This window comes from Melanerpes formicivorus, unplaced genomic scaffold (genome assembly GCF_026170545.1).
Source record: "Melanerpes formicivorus ecotype bairdi unplaced genomic scaffold, bMelFor1.0.p_v2 SCAF_7, whole genome shotgun sequence".
In the NCBI taxonomy this organism is placed as follows: domain Eukaryota; kingdom Metazoa; phylum Chordata; class Aves; order Piciformes; family Picidae; genus Melanerpes; species Melanerpes formicivorus.
In genome coordinates this window covers 23,939,138-23,959,885 of record NW_027142359.1, presented here as the reverse complement: position 1 = coordinate 23,959,885, position 20,748 = coordinate 23,939,138, and the positions used below count along the sequence as shown (strand labels likewise).

The 20,748-nt window shown below is 40.4% G+C and overlaps 1 protein-coding gene across 5 annotated transcripts in view; it reads right to left on the bottom strand.

Moving 5' to 3' along the window:
• Positions 1-20,748, bottom strand: part of CEP350 (centrosomal protein 350) — a 74,853-nt gene that overhangs the window by 53,193 nt on the left and 912 nt on the right. For 4 of the 5 annotated variants that reach the window (XM_068141446.1, XM_068141444.1, XM_068141447.1 and 1 more), the window contains exons 2-8: positions 10,155-10,240; positions 8,552-8,595; positions 7,481-7,595; positions 6,592-6,724; positions 3,799-4,412; positions 3,176-3,286; positions 2,225-2,338 (exon numbers count right to left, since the gene is read on the bottom strand). In XM_068141446.1, the coding sequence (XP_067997547.1) occupies positions 2,225-2,338; positions 3,176-3,286; positions 3,799-4,412; positions 6,592-6,724; positions 7,481-7,595; positions 8,552-8,595; positions 10,155-10,227 (1,204 nt within the window). In that variant the 5' untranslated portion in view covers positions 10,228-10,240. Of the gene's footprint in view, positions 1-2,224; positions 2,339-3,175; positions 3,287-3,798; positions 4,413-6,591; positions 6,725-7,480; positions 7,596-8,551; positions 8,596-10,154; positions 10,241-11,506; positions 11,568-20,748 lie in introns of those variants that run through there. The other variant, XM_068141445.1, reaches the window with a different exon arrangement.

Below are 20,748 nucleotides of genomic sequence, written 5' to 3'. Positions count from 1 at the left end.
GTCGAAAAATGTATAACCAAACTTTACTGAGGAGAGAGGAAATATTTGAAGGTCTGAGAAGAAGCTGTTGAGCTCCACTCAAATGGAAATGAGGGAAAAAAAACCCACCAACCAAAAGATAAAAGGATCTAAAGTGTTGTAATAAGAACAAAAATAAAAGTGAGAGATAAAAGCCAATTCAACTTTCATATTAAAAGAATATTAGCTGATATAAAACCCCAAAACAACAACAACAGAAAGAATAATTGGCCATTGGAACGTGCTGCCCAGGGAGGTGGTGGAGTCACCATCCCTGAAGGTGTTCAAAAAAGGACTGGATGTGGCACTTGAAGCTATGGTTTAGTTAGTCATGAGGTGTTGGGTAACAGGCTGGACTTCATAATCTCTAAGGTCTTTTCCAACCTTGGGAGGTTCAGACTGGATGTTAGGAAGAAATTCTACACAGAGAGAGTGATTGCCTATTGGAATGGGCTGCCTTGGGAGGTGGTGGAGTCACCATCATTGGAGGTGTTTAGGGGGAGACTCAATAGGGTGCTTGGTTGCATGGTTTAGTTGATTAGGTGGTGTTGGTTGATGGGTTGGACACGATGATCTTGAAGGTCTCTTCCAACCTATCCTATCCTATGATTTCTAACCATCCAATTGAAGGCTCTACTTCTGATAGCACTGCCAAAACAAACCCAGACACATCAGTGAGAACACAGCACAGCCAGAAAAAGCAGCACTGTGCTCTGGGCCTAACAGGACTTTGAAGAGGTGGTACCAAAGCAACTTCAAGTGACATCTGGGAGAACAGAACAATAGTGGTTTGGCAATTCCAGCCCTCAGTTCCCACCTCCCCTCTTTGCTTTTCTTCTTGGTATTTTAAACCAGGAGGAGGAAACCCATTCAGTCAGAAGCCTGCAGCCCACTATTCATTTATTAACAGTTCCCCTTGCTTGAATGGTAAATTATCCAAGTATTTTATAACTCTGTCACTTGAAACATGTCATTACAAGCTGCTTTGAAACAGACGTTTCAGCCAAAGGGGTTCTCTTGCCGAGCTCAGTGTTCTCAGATACTTCTGTGTGTGTTTAAAAAGGCAGTGTAAAGTCTCATTTTCCATTTCATGTCAGCTGTTGGAACTAAAACACGCCAACGGAGCAGAACATGAGCTGGGGCTATTTATACCCTTGGCTATATTAAGCAGTTTCTTATTGCTATGACTGAAGCAGGACGGGCCATCGTGGATATGCCACTTGGATCTAGCTCTCATCTTCCAGTGATTTCAGGCCATCATTCTCCTCACATTTAATCCACTATGGAGAACAATCATTGCCATTAAAATATGAAGCAATCTCTCTGCTCCTCCCTCACTTGGAGCTGCCAGAAATACCTAAGTTAGTTTAGTATAGTTCTTTAAGTATGAATTGATCAGTACAAGAAGGAGCAAATCCATACTTAGCATTTACTTTTAAGAATTAGCATTCATTACACCAAAATATTCACATGCAGCTTCATGGATTTACTGCATGCAGAAGTACATACTCCCTCTCTAAACAACTCTTGGTAATAATTCTTCAGGGATTTTTTTTTTCTTAAACAGAGTGTTTACTTACACTCACTGTACATAAGGAGAAACAGAAAACCTGAAAAGGTGCAAGGGATGCCTACCCTCACCTGTGTTTAAAATGAAGCAGAAGTGGAAGTCTTTTGCTGCATAGTATCAAAGATTAACGTTACTGGGGAACTAAGAAGCACTAACAGAATTGCATATATAGTTAATTTGACTTTCTACTACTAAGGCACTGCTCTATAGTATCCTGCTTACATCATCCTCTCTAAATGATTTTATTTAATAGACAAAGCTAGTGGCAGAGAAAAGATTAAAAAAAGATAAAAATCTGAATTGGTAGAAGAAATAAAGCAAATATAAGCAAAACAGAAGCAGGATCCACAACTGTGCTACTGCTGCTTTTTGTCTGTGTTGGCCTGACAGATACCTGAGAAACAAATGCTCTTCAGCAGTTCCCATAAGGTACACACAGCAAGTGGGAAGGCAGAAAATTGCAATCAACCAGAAAAAGCACACACAGTCAACCAACAAACTACAAACCATATGTATCCCCTAAGCAGCATACAGTCTACAAACACACTATAGCAGCATTCCTGTGCATCTGAGAAGGCAGAGGCAAAACTCATCTCTACAGGGCAACAGCCTTGCCTCTAGAGTAGAGCCAGTCACCTTGTTTGGCCTCGGGACTTGACTGCCGTGTCAGGTTTTGCACTTTCCGTGCTGGTCTGGTTGCTTTTTTCTCTTTGTTTTTCTCAATAAGTTTTCCTTTCACTATTGGATCATCTGAAAACAAATGAAAGCTGTTAAGCGATATCCCACAGGAGAGAACACAGAATAACAAGCTTGCCTCAACATTTACCTTGAAAAGCCAAAACTCAGAGAAACACAATAAAATTCACTGCCTCTCCCAGATTCTGTGTTGAGATCAATTACTCCCAGTCCAGCATTTTAAAATCCTCACAGCATGAAAAGGTTGACTCGAGCACTGTTTGCCTACCCACAGGAATGTGATGAAGCCACAGAAATGCCATAAAAGTTCATTTTCAATTTTAAAAGAAACACTGACAGTTTGACAGGAACAATTATTGGTTCTCTGCTGTTAGAGATGCTGCACTTTACAGCACTCATGTTCATGTAACTCATTCCCTCAAGAAACACATGGGCTGCTGCTTCCACATCAGTGCATGATGGCACATTCTCTCATTGCCTCCATGCCGGGGCATGAAAGACAGAACACTTGTGCACTCTTTCTTCAAAACCTGTCACATGACTCAGCCAGGGATGAAGAACTACTCTGTATCACTTAAACCCTCACAACACAGTTAGATTTTAGGCTGTAGAGATGCCAGGAACACTAACTAAAGACAGATTTTGTCATGTTTTCATGTTACGGCACAGGACTTTCTCCCAAGAGCAAATAGCATCCTATTGTCCATTCCCTTCCTTTTTATTCATCTGATCTCTTTCCCATTCCCCACAACCAGTAGAGATAACATCCAATATATTTAACACTCATCGCTTCAATTTCTTGTTTCCCTGACTTTGTAGGCTGCTGCAAAACAAATTTCTCTGCCTCTTGGAGAGGGATGTGTGGCTTAATCTGTTCAGTTTGTATCTCACCTGGTAACAGGGGAGCTATATCTCTATACAGCTCCTGACTAATGGGAAATCCTTCCCCATGCCAGATTTTTCCATGTGGAGCACGAATCTTTGTTTCAACAGGATTGAAACCTGAAAGTTTAAAATTAAAGAGTTTAAAATAACTGCATGAAATGTAAACAAAGCTTTTTCAAGGTGGAAGGGGTGGAAAACTGCCAGCTAAGAAAGGAATTTCTAATGCTACATTAGAAGAAAGCAATATACCAGCCTGCCACTTGCTCACAGTTGAAAAACAACAGAGTGGGTGAAGAAAAGATCATCAAAAATGTGAATTGCTTTCTCAGTCAATACAATGTTTCTAAATTTGGGGACCCCAAAAACTGCAATCCACCCCAACACACTAATACAGTGAGCTTCTTTTGCCCAGTAATTTGCAAGAAGAGACAGGAAGAACTTCAGAAGAATCCACACTTCTGTAAATTGGCAAGAATCTTTTCCTTCTTGGCTGTATTTGTGATCAAACCATGCTGTGCACTCCTCTATTGCCCAGTCACAGCTGTGACTCATGCCCATGCTTTGACATGTTGCTCAATAAATTGAACTCAGCTCCTTCACCACATGTAGCTAATAGAGAGATTCTGTACCTCTGTATGATGGAGCAGCAGACACAGCTGCCACCTTCCTGACTTTGGGTGCCACAGCACTCTCCACATTTGTGATCACGACAGGTTGCTTCTCATATCCTGAGTGCTGCCCTCTGCCACTTAGGCCTTTGGAATGCTCCCATTGCTTTCGAATCCGTTCCTTCAGCTTCTCCAACTTGACGTCATGCTGCTGTGTTTTCAAGAGTTTCAACCTATGAGCACTCGAAACAGTCCTGGCAGAAGGGGGACACACTTTCAGGACATTGTCCTCAGATGTGTTAATCTGAGGAGCTTTAGTGCTACTTTCATCTCCTCTGGAGCCACTGTTTTTTCCCTCTTCCAACCTTGGAGCTCTTGCAACCCTACGAAACGCCTCATTGTTCTGCAAGGCAGCAATTGCCGGTCGGTCATTCAAATACCTAACAACAGTCCCATCTGCAGCAGCACTTTGGCTTTCAATGTCTCTGCCATGTAGATCCTGCTCATCTTGGTCACGTATCATACAGCCTTTTAGTTCAGTCTTCCCTTTTGCTTTGTTCAAGTCCAAACTGGAAAGCAGTGGCTTGGCCTCAAGTTGTTTAGAACCGTGGTAAGACAGAGGATTATATGTATCCCTGGTATAACAGAAGGGAAAACAAAAAAGACAAAGTCACCAACAGAAAGACAACTGTAGGACCTTCCAATCCAAGAAATAGCATGTTGATTAACTAAGAGAACGACTTCCTATACTTAGTTTCCACTTAAAAGGCAAGTTCTTTTCAAGTTTGATCACCACACATTTGTTAGTGCAAGTCTGAAATAACTGGAAGGGATTTCTGTTCAAAATTTCATTTTCTGCACTCTCAGTCTGAACAGGACCTTATATAAAGCTGAAGAGCTGAAATTGGAGCATGCAGAAAAATCAGCAAGCAGTTCAGGTTAAAAAAAAAGGCTTTAAATAAAAAGCCAGGTCTAAAGCATAAGCTTAGTTTATCTATGTTCTCTAAACCAAAGCAATGCACACATGCACAGCTCCTCAACAGCACATTTAGTAGCTAAGAAAACCAACAAATTGCACCAAAACCCCCTGCCCTGTATTTGAGCATTAGAAAGCTGAGCCCCTGACAAGAACTTGAGTGGACTGGCTGTACTGCAACAAATGCAAAGCTTACTGAGAGTTTAGAAATTCAACCCTGCTCCTAAAGACTAAGTATTCTTTCACATTTTTTCCACAGCAAATCAGACTTAGGGCACAGATGTTGCTAGGGAAAAAATGTATTTAATAGTTTTACTGCTGAGAGGCTGAATCTTGCATCTAAGGTCCCTGGCTTGCTTCTTCAGCAAGTGTGTTTAAAGAATTCATTTAAGCCAGACCGTAACAGAGAACTGTGAAACTGTCTACCTCTCCAGTAGCACACTTTTGTTACATAGTGTAGCAATCACTACCAACACAGAAGCTGAGCAGTTTGATTGCACAGAACTTCACCAAAAGTGTCTATAAATAAACACATACAGAGTGTTGTACCCACTACTTTGGTTTTGTTTTCCTGTGCATTATTTAAGCATTGACTACAGGCTGTTGTCAAGGGAGGAGTAACGTGTTAATGTAGCAGCTCTGATGGTAATCCCCAAATTAATCCCTCAAAGCCACACAGTTTTCTTACTGTATGAAAGCAGTTCTTTTCAATTGGACATAATGGCTTGAGTCTAGTTGTTCTCATCTTCTTTTCCCTGAAATCTGTTAAATTTACTACATGTTTTTAAAACAAATAGCTAATGTATGTCTGTTATTCCAGGCAGGGTAGACTAGAGAGCTGTTCACTTAACAAACTGACCCAAGATTACACAACTGATCCAAATCAGCCTCCTGAGCAACAAGAAAGGGGGAGGAACCACACAGCTGACAAGAAGTGGAAAAGCAGGCCAAAACATTGATGTTAGGATAATAAATATTAATAGAAATGTCGTGGAACTGAAAGAAGACACCACTGTCCCAACTGCACTCCAATCAGTCAACAATTTGACCTCACTGGGAGAGAATATTTATATTAAAAAAAAAGAAAAAAAGTGAAGGATGTGATAGAATCCAATAAAAATCTATTGCAAACCCAACCAAGTTACTCATCAGGGATAAAGTTTGTGCAGAGAACACACACTGCTTATAAAACATGAGGAATTAAGTTACATTAAAATTCTGATATTAAAGCAAGCTTTAACTATTTTATTTCTGCTGCAGGTTCTCTTTTCTATTTGGAAGCTTTAGGCATCTTACACTTGCTGCAGGGCTTAGCACAGGCTAGGAAAATGAAGCTTTTTGCATCTTCCTCACACCTCACCACGCTCCATGGCCTGCAATATTCTGTGCCGCTCTTTCTACCTCATACACCTGTCCTTACTTGGGTTTCTCACATACAAAGACTGACTGCATCTTTGGTACTGATGTTCTTGTGCAGCACTGTCTTATGGTAATAGGTTTGGGAACACATGCTGAAGAACCAATAAAGCAGGGTTGGAAAAGCATGAGGAAGTAGTCTTTTTGATCCTCATTACAGAAGCTAAATATCTATCAAATCTATCAGGCCACTGAGGTCGCAGCCAGATCAACTTGATCTGGGCCCATTTCAATGCATTTGACTTTAAACTCCAGAACACCACCTCACTGTGTAACATCTTTTTAAAAGGAAGTCCTGACACTATGTGCTGCTCATGCAGGTGAGTGAAGAGAAAAAGCAAATCAATTTTTGAGTTGTCACCGCTAGCTTAATTCTGATCTTAGCAGGTTTTTCTTTAGTAGCCAGCTGTCCCAGCACTAACCTGTATGAAACCAATGACTCACGAAATTCCACAGGGCTGGTTTGTTTCACATTGCTTTCAAGAGTGGTGGCTCGAAGAGGGCTGCGTGAGGACTTCTCCTTGCTTGATATATTTCGGCTGAAAGACCAGGAAGCTGAAGCAAAAACCAAAGAACTCTCTATGTACCTATCTCTTCCAAGAAGAGAAAGTTGTTGGAGCTGAACAGTTAAGAACACAGTTTTCTTGGGTTCAAGCAGCACTCCAAAGCAGCATTTAAAGCACTCCTAATTTTCAACAAGCTGATTTCAACAACTAGGAGCAAGGCAGTAAGTGCTTAAAACAATAGTCATATTCCAATTCTAATTCTAATTTAGAGATATAAAAATGCTTAAACATCAATTATAAGTAATTAAATCTGTGAAAGTTGACTCAGTTGCCACTAGAGGTCGATCTGCCTCTTCTCCTCCAGTAGCACACTGACAGAATGCTCTACATAGTATTAAAAATGAGGTTTTGTTTCTTGTGTGGGGTTTTTTTTCCCCCCTTAAATGTTTTCCTTAAACAAAATAAAGGAAACATCAGATTTAGCATTCTACTAAGGTGTAACATTTGACAACAATGATAGTTACTCCAATGTAAGCATAGGAGTATGCAACTGTTACCCAAAACCCACACAAAAACATGCTTCTGGAATGGGCTAAGCACTGCCTGCTGACAGCCTGGTGACAGACCTGTCACTCCATCTAACCCAGTGACTAAAACAGCACACTTTCCTCCTAAGCTAAGGAAAGAAAATACCCGTTTCTCCTGGACAATTAGAGTTTAAACAGGAGATAACTTATAGGCAGGGAGGAGAAAACAAGTTCTCCCAGAATACACTGGCTTTGCTATATACTTCAGTAATACATACCCTTTATGCCGATTTTCCTGCTAGCACTAACAGAGGGCTTCTTGGCATCCATGACAGAGTTGAATATAGCCGTGCAGGTGGGAGCTAGTTCCAATTTGTTCTCTATATGCTGTAGCTAGAATTTGGAGATGATGCAAATTAGAACGTTGTTTTCAATTTTTAAGCCACAGATTTTCTCCCCTAGCATGACAAGTTTTTCTTTGCTTGCACAAAGAACAAAACTACAGCTCAAAGCAACCTCACCAGGCTGATGCTGCAAACCGGTAGAGGCTTACGGCCAGAAAATACATCAGAGTATTAAGTTCTGTTTAAAAAGGTTATCGAAATTAGGTTCTGCTGCATAGTTTGGTTTCCATAAGCAGGTTGTTGAAGAAAAAAAAAAAAAAAAAGAATAATAATAACATGCCATTCAGAGTCTTAATGAAATATTAATTCCACTTGGAATAAATTCTGTAATACTCTTTTCAAAATGGAGCACGATATGAGACTGCACATGTAAAAACCCCCACAATGATACTCAGCTATTAAAAAAGAGAGGGAGAAGGCTATGGGAAAGAGATAAACTCCCCCCAAAAACAAGCTGTTTGGCTTCACTGAAGCTAGGGTTTAGAAATTAGTGTTATCTTAAGCATCTGAGTTCCCACAGAAAGACAAAATTCCAGTGCTCAGAAGATGGAAAGTGTGATTAAATACACTGGTGTCGTCCAAGATTTAAACTGGTTTGGGTAAGCAAGGGAACACCACATTTTCAAGTTTTCAGGAAAAAACAGAAGTCATCACTTTCTTAGAAAGGTAATATTATAGTCAAGACTTAGCAGGTGTTACTATACTCAAGACTAAGCTCCCTGTGGTTAAAATGTCTTCTGCAGTGTGTAGAAAACTTTTGAAAGATACAACAATGTTCAACATGTATGTACCCAGCTGCCTGCCCTATTTCAACTCATTTAACAGGCAATCACTGAGCAAAATATTACTTTGGTTAAAGCTTTTGTAGCCAGTAATTGATACATAAAGGAGTAAGAAAATAGAAGAAAAAAAAGAAAGAAAAAAAACTTAAAACTTAGTACTTACAGCAGCCTTAGTCTGAGAAAAAGTAGCCCATGTTGCAGTTAGAACTTACAGGGAAGAAACAAAGAAAGAAATATCTCATTAGTACTTAGAAAACAATCAGGTAAAAGAAATTCAAAGAAATTTTCATGGGCTTACTAATCAAGTTCTTTCAACCACTCAATTGCAGTCAATCTCCTCTATGAGAGGCTGTTATCAAGTCAAGACTCATCTAAAGAGAGCAATAAAGTACCTAATATAAAATTTAATGAGTTGACTGAGTTAGGTTGAACTCATTATTACATCTGGAATCCTATCTGCACACTTTATAGAAGCTGTTTAGAAGATAAGATAAAGCTAACACAAATGTATTTTCCATTACACTATAGTTACAACTACTTTATTTACCCCCCCCTTCCATTTTCTTCTTCAGTAAACAGCATGAATACACAGTCATTGAAAGACTCCACTCAAAAAACAAGCTTTGAACACATTAGTTTTGAATAGTAATCTTTTTGAGCTGTACACCCTATGAACAAAATAGCAGCAATGTTTATAAACAAGCAGGAGACGCCAATCAACTTCAGCCTTTTAATCTAAACAGGTAAGATGCGCTCTACGTGCAATCCAGTTCATCAGGATGTTCCTCTAATGTTCCTCTACTTCCTCAGTTCCTCTCTTCCTTTGATTTCTAATGGTTTTCTTCTAGTTTAATGGTTTACACAACACAGCATTCAAAACCTTAAGGTGTGTCAGAACCATGGAGAGTAGCAGTTTTAGAGTCAAAAAGCATGATTTTTTTTTTCCTTAGAGCAAAAAAAGCTGCCAGCTTCACTTCAGGTAAGATCCAGCAGCACAAAGGAAGAGGGTTAAGAAAGTAAAGTAGAAACAGCTTTGCTTTGACTTTGACAGATGGTGCTTCATGTCTACAGAATAGTTTAACCAGGTACTTTTAAAAGAAACTGAACACATCAGAGGCAACAATCAGCAATAACATCCTCTTACAGATAAAACAATACTCTCTCTACCCATTAAAAATAACTTCTGGAGTCACTTTAGTCATTGTGGAGATCCTAAGACTGATCCTCAACAACAGACATAGCATACTCTAGAGACTAGAGCTTTCCTTCTCTCAAGGATGTACTATAATTTATTTTCTTTTTGCCCCTTCCTTTCCTAAATTACAGTGTAACCACAACAGAAAAAAGCCAACAGGATTTCTCCAGTTGAGGGAGACAAAAGCGCTGCAGGTCATCTTAGTGGCGATGTACTGCTGTTACTGAACCACTCCACCACTTTGGAACTGAGCAAGTCAGGAGGAGCCTCTCTTCTTGCAAGAGCCTATAGCTGCCACTTCTTCTCCTGAAGTGCTCCTCCTCTACAGCTTCCCCCCCCAAAAATAAATAATCTGTCTCTGGGCCATCTTGGCATTGATACCATAGGCTGGCTATTCCTAGCGCAAATCAGCCAATGCTCTGGAGAGTATGAAACTGTTCTCTCCAGAACCGAAGCCATGAAACACACAGTTTGATGCAGCAGAGTGCTTTCTGCAAGAACCCCCCAAAGTTTCAAACAACTCATGATTAGATGTCTTCCAAAACAGGGCAGTATTCCAGAAAATCCATACCTATGGTAGAATCCTTGTTTTGGTTCTGCCTCAGGTTTTGCAGAGGCACCTCGTGTGACTTCTTGCCCCACATTGTGGCAATTTATCTGAAAAAAATAAGAAAGAAAAAAAAAAAGTCATGTAAGAATCAAAGAGATGTAAAGGAAGAACAAATGTATCTTACGCTGAAGAGAATGTAACCTTGATCACTGTGATGAATGCCCACCTCGTATCATGAGTTCAAACCCACATCGTGACCAAGATCAGACAAGCGGCACCAAATCACAAGAGCGCTTACAGCCTGCAGCTTTTCAGAAACCACCTAATTCTGTAGATAAAGAAGGGTCTGCTTTTGTTCTAATTTGTCACAAAGAAGAGTGAACCTGATACCAGAAACCTAGAGGTCACACAATTTTGATCATAGTACTCTAGTAAGCCTGAAGATGACCACATTGAAATACTGTACATGAAGGGGTAATGGAGGCAGCACTACATGGCTTTAACCTGGAAATGCTGGGTAAAAATACCCAATTATGCCAATCACAGATGAATGTGTCTCTGCTAAAGGCAAAGGCAGAACAGCACTGTGCATCAGGGCACTACAGCCAGGAAAAAGAGACAAGACTGGAGTCGCTGTTGTGTTTTTGTGAACTTCAAAGGCAGGACTCACAGTGATTGTAAAACAAAGTGTGACCTCTGAGCAACAAGCCAGGCAGCCACTATCACCAAAGGAGTTTTTAATAAAGGAGAAAAAGAAAAAAGTCAGGCTACTCAATCAGGAAATGTGCTTTTTAAAAAGAAAAGGCAAGTAATTTATATATTATTTCTCATTACTTCCATTGCAAAACATGGACTGCCAACTGGAAAGTTCTAACAGGCGTTAGAGAAGTATTACATAAGAAAGAAAGTAACTTTATGGGGTCTAAGAGATCACACAGCCAGCAAGAACTCTGATTAGTCAGTACAGCCACTGCCCTCTCACTGAGAGCTTCCTGTCTGGTGGCACATGCTTACTGTGCTGTCTTCACACCAGGCCAAGGACATTTCTGCTACAGAAAGGAAAAAGGAGGTAGGTAGCCACAAAATTTATACAGGCTGTTCTGGACCTCTGAAAGAGTCAGAAAGGCACATTTTGTTCCCGCTTCTCTCATTCTCTCCCAGATACAATTTTCCTCATTTTCTTCATTTATGAAAATTTCTTTTGCTGTCACTTCCCTAGTGTGCCACATGAAAGGACATTCCAATACTCTCCTAATACAAGAACGACCAAACATCCCACAAAATTAACACTGTGTACTGCTTACTGGAACAGGTAATTGCCTGTATACTTTGGGAGAAGGATTTTTATCATATGTAGTTTTAAGGACACTCACGGTGACCAACAGTTATGTTTGGTCCTCATGTTCATTCATGTAGTCTGTAATTATGGCATAAAGTTATCCCACAAAAAGAGTCTTCAAAAGATCTTCAGTTCTCACTTTAAAACAAAACACAAATAGAATCATAGAATCAATAAGGTTGGAAAAGACCTCAAAGATCATCAAGTGCAACCTGTCACCCAAGACCTCATGACTACTAAACCATGGCACCAAGTGCCAAGTAAAAAAACATGCTCAAAAGAGTGTGGATAAAGTATGTGAGCTTACACATAGGTGCAGAAAACTACACATTGGTGACATACCCAGTTCTAGAAAGAAGTGGAGGGTGTTTTGGTTTTTAAGTATCTAGTTATGGGCAGTGAGCCAAGCAAAGTAAAAAAATTCTGCTTCTAGTACAGGTGCTGCAGAGCTCATTCATGCAGAACTGTGGCTTTGCACCTCACATCATTCATGCTGTAAATCTTAACGCTGCCCTGCCCCAGAAATCATCTAAGTGATCTTTCCCATCACTGGAGCAAAGAGCTGCTGTGATGGAAATATAGAAAATGAGTATTAATAAGAATGGGGGAATTCTCCATAACAAATCCATTTTGAGAGCACCTGAAAGTGTCCCATCAGTTTCCTGCTGAAATATAAGCATTAATGGTTGGACCTGATGGTACTGAAGGTCTTTTCCAACCTAAATAATCTGTAACAAATCCTGCTTATAGGTAAATTTAGCATATCAGAATTTCTGGACAAGCAACTGTTTTTTAAGGAATTAAGTATCCCTCTTCATTTAATTGCTTGAGATTTAGTCTTATCATTAGAATCACTAGTACAGACAGGAAAACTTGGTCAGGGACTAGGCTTCTTTTACAACACACACACAAATCTGTAGAGTTTGTTTTATGATGCTCTGTAAATGCAGTATTGTTGCACTGGAACTGGTCCTCAGTCCTGAGGAAGGTCATGAACTCCTCAACTCTGTAGGAAAAGAAGTCTGAAATTGTTTGTTACATCTTTCAACCCAATACTCAAGTAAAAGCTGTCAGTCCTTCACCTGAGCTGAGCAGACCACAAGTCAGTGAACATACTTCTGAGAACACCTTAGCTCTCCCAGCAATGCACAGATGCATGCTGATGGTCACTGATGGTGCATAATTCTGTCTCATTGCCTTGGTTCAAAAGTTATGACATTCCTCCACAAAAGGCCACTCAACCTCTCCTTTCTGTACAAGCAACAAAGCAACCAAAGTGTCCTGCTCTGCTTCTAATAAACATCTGCAGTGCCAGCTCCAAGTGCACAATGCAACTCCTACTGGCCCCAAGGCTGCCAACTGAGATCCACCAGCAGTTTTGCTTAACTCAGGCTGCTGCTGTTTGACAAAAAAGGGTGTGAGTATTCTGGAGCTGTCTACAGTTTCAGGAAGGCAACACTGCAGTAGTTTTCAGTTGCTGTGTAATCTGCATAACTGTAAAGGTTTGAAACTTATGTGTGTCTCTTCCCTTTGGGAGGATGGACAGAATTCATAAGCTTTTCAAAGCTTACCTACAGTGATGCTGACTTCCATCTACTTCAAATTCCTACAGATCACTACAGATCTTTCCATTGCTATAGGTTATGCGAATGAGCAGCACCCTACACATCCAAGAACTAGCATAATTCAGAACTCTGTCTCTGCAAAAAGTTAAACCAGACAGAGAAGACACTTTAATGCTATTGAGCATACAGCTAGGGGGTGGAGGAAAAAAATCAATCCAGACACAGAGGTGATTCTGTCCCTCTGCTCTGTTGAAATTAGTATTGCTCAGGGAATAATGCTCAACAAAAAATTATGCAAAGAAAGTTTAAACTGTTTTAAAAGCACATTTTACATGAGTACCAAAGTTGTCTCAGCATCCCATGGACAACTTCAAGAAGAATGACACTGTAGAAATTACATTCTGAAATGATTGCTTCAAAAAGATGTTTTTTCCTGAACTAAATGATCCATCATTATTTAAAACAGAGCTTAAATAGATTGAAATGAGATTGAGATGTCAAAGAACTTCTAAGGAGACAGCAGTAACAGCAAAAGGTTATCTGAAGGTGGGATAATGCTATGAGGAACTTAAAAGTTTGTGGAAAAGAGGTGGAAGACTGCAGAATCAGGTGAAGTGGTTGCTCACTGATAGACCCAGACGTTCTACACAGCTTCACTCAAGGCAGGTTTGCCAAGCCTGGTCTCAGGTGTGTGGTTAAGATACAAAAACTACTGTGCTCTGACATTTCAATCTCACATCGAGTGCCCATTCTTTACTCATTTGTCCAGGACATAAAGCAGTACACACAGAAGGCACAGCAGAGCTGCTGCTGCTAAGGACCTAAGAGGAAACTGGTATGGCAAGGATATACTCAAGCCTGCTGGAAGGAAACAGGAGGGGGGTGGACGCAGCATACAACCACTTTTCTCTTCTACTAACACTGTTCCTAAGGGAAGACACTGAAGAGAGCTGACAGATCAGAAAACGCATGAGAAGACACAAGAAAGGAAGGAAAGGAAACAAAGAGAAAGCCACTGTCAAATTTGAAGAAAAAGAAGATGAGAAACCAGCATTACATTTACTACCAGACATACCAAGGATGGCACTGAAAGGAATAACAGATAATAAAATAACAAGACAACAATGTTAACAGGAGGGTAGCTGAAAAGGAATGGGACAGGAAAGTAGAATATGCTTAGCAAAGGGATAGAAAAATATGCAGAGATTAAAAACAGGGCAGGGAAAAAGACAAAGTGATGAGACAGGCAGGATATAAAAAGGAAGACAATGGAGAAAGACAGGAAGGAGAGAGAAATGGAACAAACTTTTGAAGAATCAGCACAGAGAACAGCAGAAACAGAAAACAAACTGGTACACTGGTCAATTGTAAAATTTTTCAAGTATCCTCAGTATGATTTTGTTCTTTTAGCAGAACAACCTCAATAAGAATAGGAAAAAAGAAACTCAGAAGTCAGGGCACTGAAACAAGAAAACAGGAGAGGAAACTGAATCACACAGATTCTGAGAAGGCAGAGAATGTGAGCAAGAGATTGCCCACTGGTATTCTAACATTTAGTGGTTATGCAAAAACCCCAGTATGCACAGGGAATAGTATTCCTCAGGGCTCTGTTTCTTATAAAAACACAAGAGATACCAAATTAAAGGGATACCAGAAAAGATAAAGCTTTGCTAAGGGTAGAGAAAGAAACAAATTATTACTATTGACTTCTATGGGATATTCTTAAATGTGTAAACCCCAAAGCAGTAGGTTTTGCTACACAAGGCCAGCACTTCACACAGTTTAAAGCTACAATAAGGCAGCAGTGCCAGCAAAAGAAGCCATCTTTTCCTGTCTTTATTCCTTGGTCTCTCTTGCCATATTCATGCAAAGTGTCATTGGGATTATGTGGTAAAATGAAGTACCCCAGTCTGAAAGTAGATTTTTTTTGTTCTTTCTGCTTTATTAGCTTTAGAGATATTGTATCATGAGCTACAACTTCCGTGCAAGCTGAAGGAGGAGTGGAAACAGTGAAGAACAGCTGGATCAGCCTCAGTCCTGATCTCGGTGCTGCCATGTATCATAACCTACGGCGATTCCCTAATAGCAAAAGCTTGAAGCTGTTACTGCTTTTACCTCATGAAGACTGAGTGGGAATGGGCAAAACAAGAAGCATTCCCTCCACAACCACTTTGCCTGTGGGACTACCACAGGAAAAAATATACTCCCTGCTCCAGTGTGTCCCACTGCACCCACACCTTGCACAGTGTGGACAACTTGTCCACAGGGAAAATAGGCACAGAGACAAATAAAAGGTTTGGAGGATTATTTTTTTTTCTGTTTGCAAAAGTATTTTAAGTCTCCATGTACAAACAAAGAAAAGCTAACTTCTTGAAGCCAAAAGACCCTCTAGAGCTCCTCTTTGTTCAGCTATGGTTTTGCATTACTGGCACTAACAGACACGTGCAGGTGGACAGACACAATGGGACCTAGTCAAGCAAACTGTTTTTCTGAGCCAGCCCACTCAAAGTGATGGAATTTCTATTTAAAGATGCCACAAACACTTTCCATGTCCACTTAAATACCACTGAATACAATTTATGATTATATGCTTGAGTCTGGAACGCAAATACCTTTACCAACTCATTTTTATGGAATCCAAGCTTTTACCATATTGCATTAGCCCATTCAAAGGGGAGCTAAAAATATCCTTAATACATTTTTCTACGACTTCTTCTGGTTATGTTTATGAGGTTTTAAAATGTTTTTCAACACAGGAATAACAATCTGGTTTAGGCCTCAACATACTTTGAGAAAACTGTCTCTCAAAGCAATTAGATGCAGGTGATGTACTGACCTTCCTCAGCACTGAGGACAAGCTCCAGCACAACAAACAGCTGCGTGACGCCTCTGTCAAAAAGAGTGCCCCATCTCCAGAAGCTACAGCTGACTCTGCAGAACAAGACAGGTCCTCCCCCCACCATCTTTCAACACTCATTTATATAATAAGTCTTCAAATGAAATCTATTTCAGGGGCAAAAGTTCCGAAAGGAAGTTTATCTTCAAAATAGAAGTGCAACTCCAACTGCACCATGCTTCACGGAGACAAACCCTTATGTTTCTCCATCATTTTGTCTTGTGTCTATAATCACTCCTTTGCGCCTCCAAAATTATTTCTGCTATGAATTTGGGGATTTTTTTTCCCCCCTCATGGTTTTAAGGTGGTGCTGAGCTAAAGAGGCTAAGGGTTCAAACTATTTAGAGTGCATTTACAGGTAGTTTTGCTCATATTTAATCCAACTGGCTGCCAACGCTATTTGACTTTGAAATATTTCGCTGGTTCAGATTGCACCGTACCCCAAGAGCGAGGCTGAACACCACAAAAGGCACAGTTATGTAAAGCTGACAGAAGAAAAAGCTGGAAGAAATAAACACCAACAATAAGCAAGGAGCTTCTGAATGTCAGCTGCTCTGAAGGAGTAAAATTCTGGATAATATTCAGTATTTTGTCTTGTGATGCAAACAGTAAACACACCAGAACCCCTCACTCACGCTCAAATTACTGTGACTTTGAACAATAATAATTAAAAGATAAAATAAAGTTTCAAAAGAAATCTACAAAGAACATTTGACCTGTCTTAAGCTAGAAAAACACTAAAAAGCTTTTAGGGCTATTAGGGTACTACAAGAAAATGAACAATCAGAATATGCCACACATTTGCAAATAGAAAGGCAGCAAAGAATTTTAAAGGCTGTGTCACTCTCTCTAACTGCTAACCAGGAAGATAAGTGGCATCAACAACCATACATCCATCATACGTCAGAAAATATAGTGGAAAAAATATTACTAAGTTTCATGAGTGCTATGATTAAATCTCTGGCATCAGTCAGCTACTAAATTTGCATCCAAAGTACAATTTTCTACAAATGAAGCATCACTGGATCTGATTCACTATACACTGAGAACGGATACGCACTTCTGCTGCAAGACATGGCAACTTGCAAAAGTGTCTCTACTTCATCACAAGTGATGTAAAAGTGATTTAAAAAAATAAGGAAGCCCCCCAAAACCACCCACCAACCCAGGACTGAAAATGGATTAGTGGATTAACTGAAAGTAAAATGCACTGCATGTCTTTCTCTGCTGCATCACACGGTAGGAATATTCTGAGGAAATCTATTGAAATGAATGTTGTGACAGCTAGCATTGTTCATGAAGAGATCAGAGTACAAAAGCACAAAGAGTGCATCTATTTATTAGAGAGATGCACACGAGGGTTTGTAGATCCATTCAGGAGTTCTGTACTTTCCTATACCTCAATGATCATTGCCTTTCTGACTGAAAAGAAAATGAGCGACATACTCCTGCGTTTGTTTCCTTGGCCTTCATAACAAACATTCACTCCTTCCATCTCCAGTTACTTGTAACTGCACATTAGAAGAGTTCAATTCTTGCAGCCCATAATAAATCCATTCAGCAAAATGTGCTCCAATTCCTGTCTTCAAAAGGTCAGCATCCACTACCCTTCATCTCCACTGGGAGGGAGTCTTCTTACAACTGACAACACAAACCTCTCAGCCAAGGGCAAGAACCAGACTGGCCAATTTTGAGAGCCTAAGATGACATCTTTCAACTTGCTCAACAATACCAAGACATACAAGCAGAGCAACAACTTCATCTGCAGCTCTCTCAAAGCAGACTGATCGCTGTTTTCTTTCAGAGCAGAATGAAGTGCATTGAAAACTTCAGGGAAAACGTCTCAAATGTCACTCTCTCAAGGTGGATGATTTTGCTTTGAAGCTGCACTCAGAAATGTCTCAATATGAACCATAAACTATCCCCAAACCCCACAATAAGCAGAAGAGTGATGACCTGCACTGTTTCCAACCTGGCATTACAAAGACTGGTACCAGGACTCTGCTGAGAAGATTCTTTCTTGAACTACCTAAAACCAGCCATAAATATTTTCTCCTATTTGAATAATTGCATCCTATTAAAAGCTTTAAGTGCCTAAACTTAGCCTGGAGAAGAGGAGACTCAGGAGTGACCTTATTGCTCTCTACAACTACCTGAAGGGAGGTTGTAAACAGGTGGATGTTGGTCTCTTCTCCCAGGCAGCCAGCACCAGAACAAGAGGACACAGTCTCAAGCTGGGACAGGGGAGGTTTAGGCTGGATGTTAGGAAGAAGTTCTATACAGAGAGAGTGATTGCCCATTGGAATGGGCTGCCCTTGGAGACGATGGAGTCACCATCATTGGAGGTGTTCAGGAGGAGACTTGATGGGGTGCTTGGTGCCATGGTTTAGTTGATTAGGTGGGTTGGATTGGTTGATAGGTTGGACGCCATGATCTTGAAGGTCTCTTCCAACCTGGTTTATTCTATTCTATTCTAAACCCTAAGTCCAGACTTTTCTGTTGTAGCAGCAAACACGATGTTAATGTGACTGCAAAAATATCAGAGAAGAATGTAACTGGGTTTTGAACTTCTGCAGGTTTTTTTTGCCACGGATTGGTTAGTGCAAAATTCTGCCATTAGTGAGCAGTGTTCTTATGAAGCTAAAACACAGCCAGAATTTCTGCCAGCGTTCACCAAGTTTCAATTAATCTAGTATAATTGATCAGTTAATTTATTTGCTCTATTCTTTCTCTAGTATATTGACAAAGGTTTCAGACTTATGCATACAAGTAGTTCTATTCTAAATCAAGCAGTCCATTAAAGTCTATTAGATCATTAGCACAATGATGCACATGCATCATCCACGCACTTACATCCATGGATAAATTTTATACTTAAGACATTCTGATCCAGCCACATGCTTAATCTATTATCTCTACTGGGGAAGTTTTCTCTCTGCATTCAACTAACCAAGCCCCTTCTGTTATCATTATCAAACCACTGCATCTGCTCCCATATTAACACAACTTATATTGGTTTGAACAGCATGCATTATATGAGTTTAAGCATCAGCAGCACAGTTCAAACAGCACTGCTGTACTGAAAAAAAGTCACACTCCTGACAGGAATTTCTAAAGTAAACTTGAGCAGATTTAGCAACCTGCCAGTGATGAAGGAAAACATATATTCCTCCTACCCTCCCTAGCAATCTTGTGATAGATGCAGAGCTCATCTGACTGCATCACAAGCCAGTACAACTCAGTAACCCAGCAAAAAATCACTCTTTTTCTTTTTTTGGTTTGCTTTATCAAACAGAATCAGGCTGCTGCTGGTCACAGTGGAGGAAGGGAAGCAGCAGCACAACATCATGCTCATCCACTTTATGTTGTGCAGCTTCACCTAACTGCCACAGACATGGCAATGGAACTAGCGTTATGTGAACTAATGCTCCCAATTGCAAACGTGTGCCTGATTTAAAATACATTAACAGACCTACAGCCTCATCTGGGCACGCTGAAGTCAATGAGACTAATCACATTAATGAGTTTATCCACAGGACTGTACAACGTAACTTTCTCAGCAGAAACCAGCAATGTGTCTGGTGGAGGGGTGCAAGGAAATGTAGAAAGTTCACCACAAAGTCAGGCAAAAGGTTTAAAGTACATGCAGCAATTCTGAAATTAGACTCTTACCCATTTAGAAGATGCTTTTATTATGGTGGCACAAATTGCTGATAAAGTTATTTCAGGACATGAGAAACACTACCCATGTTGGGACTGTCGTATCTGTTCAGCCTTAACAGAGTCACAGGGGCAAACTTCCACTATGCACCAATGCTCGCTTAAACAAATCCATGCAAACAAAATGTTTGCTAGCTTTAAAATCACACTCTTTCAGTTACCACCACATCTAGCCTAGGGAGTCTACCAGATCAACACCCATCAGCAGTATCATTTCCGCAGTATGCTGGCCCCTCACAGAAATGTGTCATTACTACATAAATTATGTTGCTCTATTCAGTGGATGGAGTATGCCTTTGTTTAAAGTAGCGTCACTCACAGGAACTGAAGCTTTCCACAGTTTACAATGTTCACATAGTCCCACCCTCAGTTGCATTTAATCATCTGAAGCATTACCTAATGAAACTGTTGTAGCAACCAGAGTGATAGAGAAGAGCCAGCACATCATGTAACTTCACCTCTCCATGCAGACTGTCTGACAGAACATTTTGAGCTCACATGCGAAACAATAAACAAGCACCCAACTGTCTACAGCTTCACACACGTCTGTCCCACAAGTGCTACTCTTTTGGCTGCTGTAAACTCCTGAAGTTTTCAAGCCTGTAAGCTCTGGAAGTCTTTTCAGATGACCAGGCCACAGAGCTGACTGGTCAAGTTTTCAATTGCAATACACTGAAGCGTTCATCTGCACAATGAAGCTATTTGACACATAAACCTCTATGTACGTACACAGTGTGCCAGCAGAAGCTTGTTTGCTGAGATACAGCTGATGTCTAAAGACAGAAAGAAATAAGCTATTCCAGAAAAACTACATCAACAGTAGGCACTATATATCATAAAAAACTGCATTCCCAGAAAAAAAAAAAAATCCACAGTCATAACAGTATAGAAACCTTCATGCCAACAACAGCCAAATGAATGGCGCCAATGAAGTCGGAGCAGGCTTGGGGCAGCCGTGACCGCGGGATGTAAGAAGGAAGACATCGAGCAATCCCGCTCCTCTCCCCCGAGCCCACCAAACCCTGCTCCAAGGGCAGGAAGCCCACAGCACAGACACAAGCAAAGAGTACATTTAAACTTTAAAAGCACTGTCAC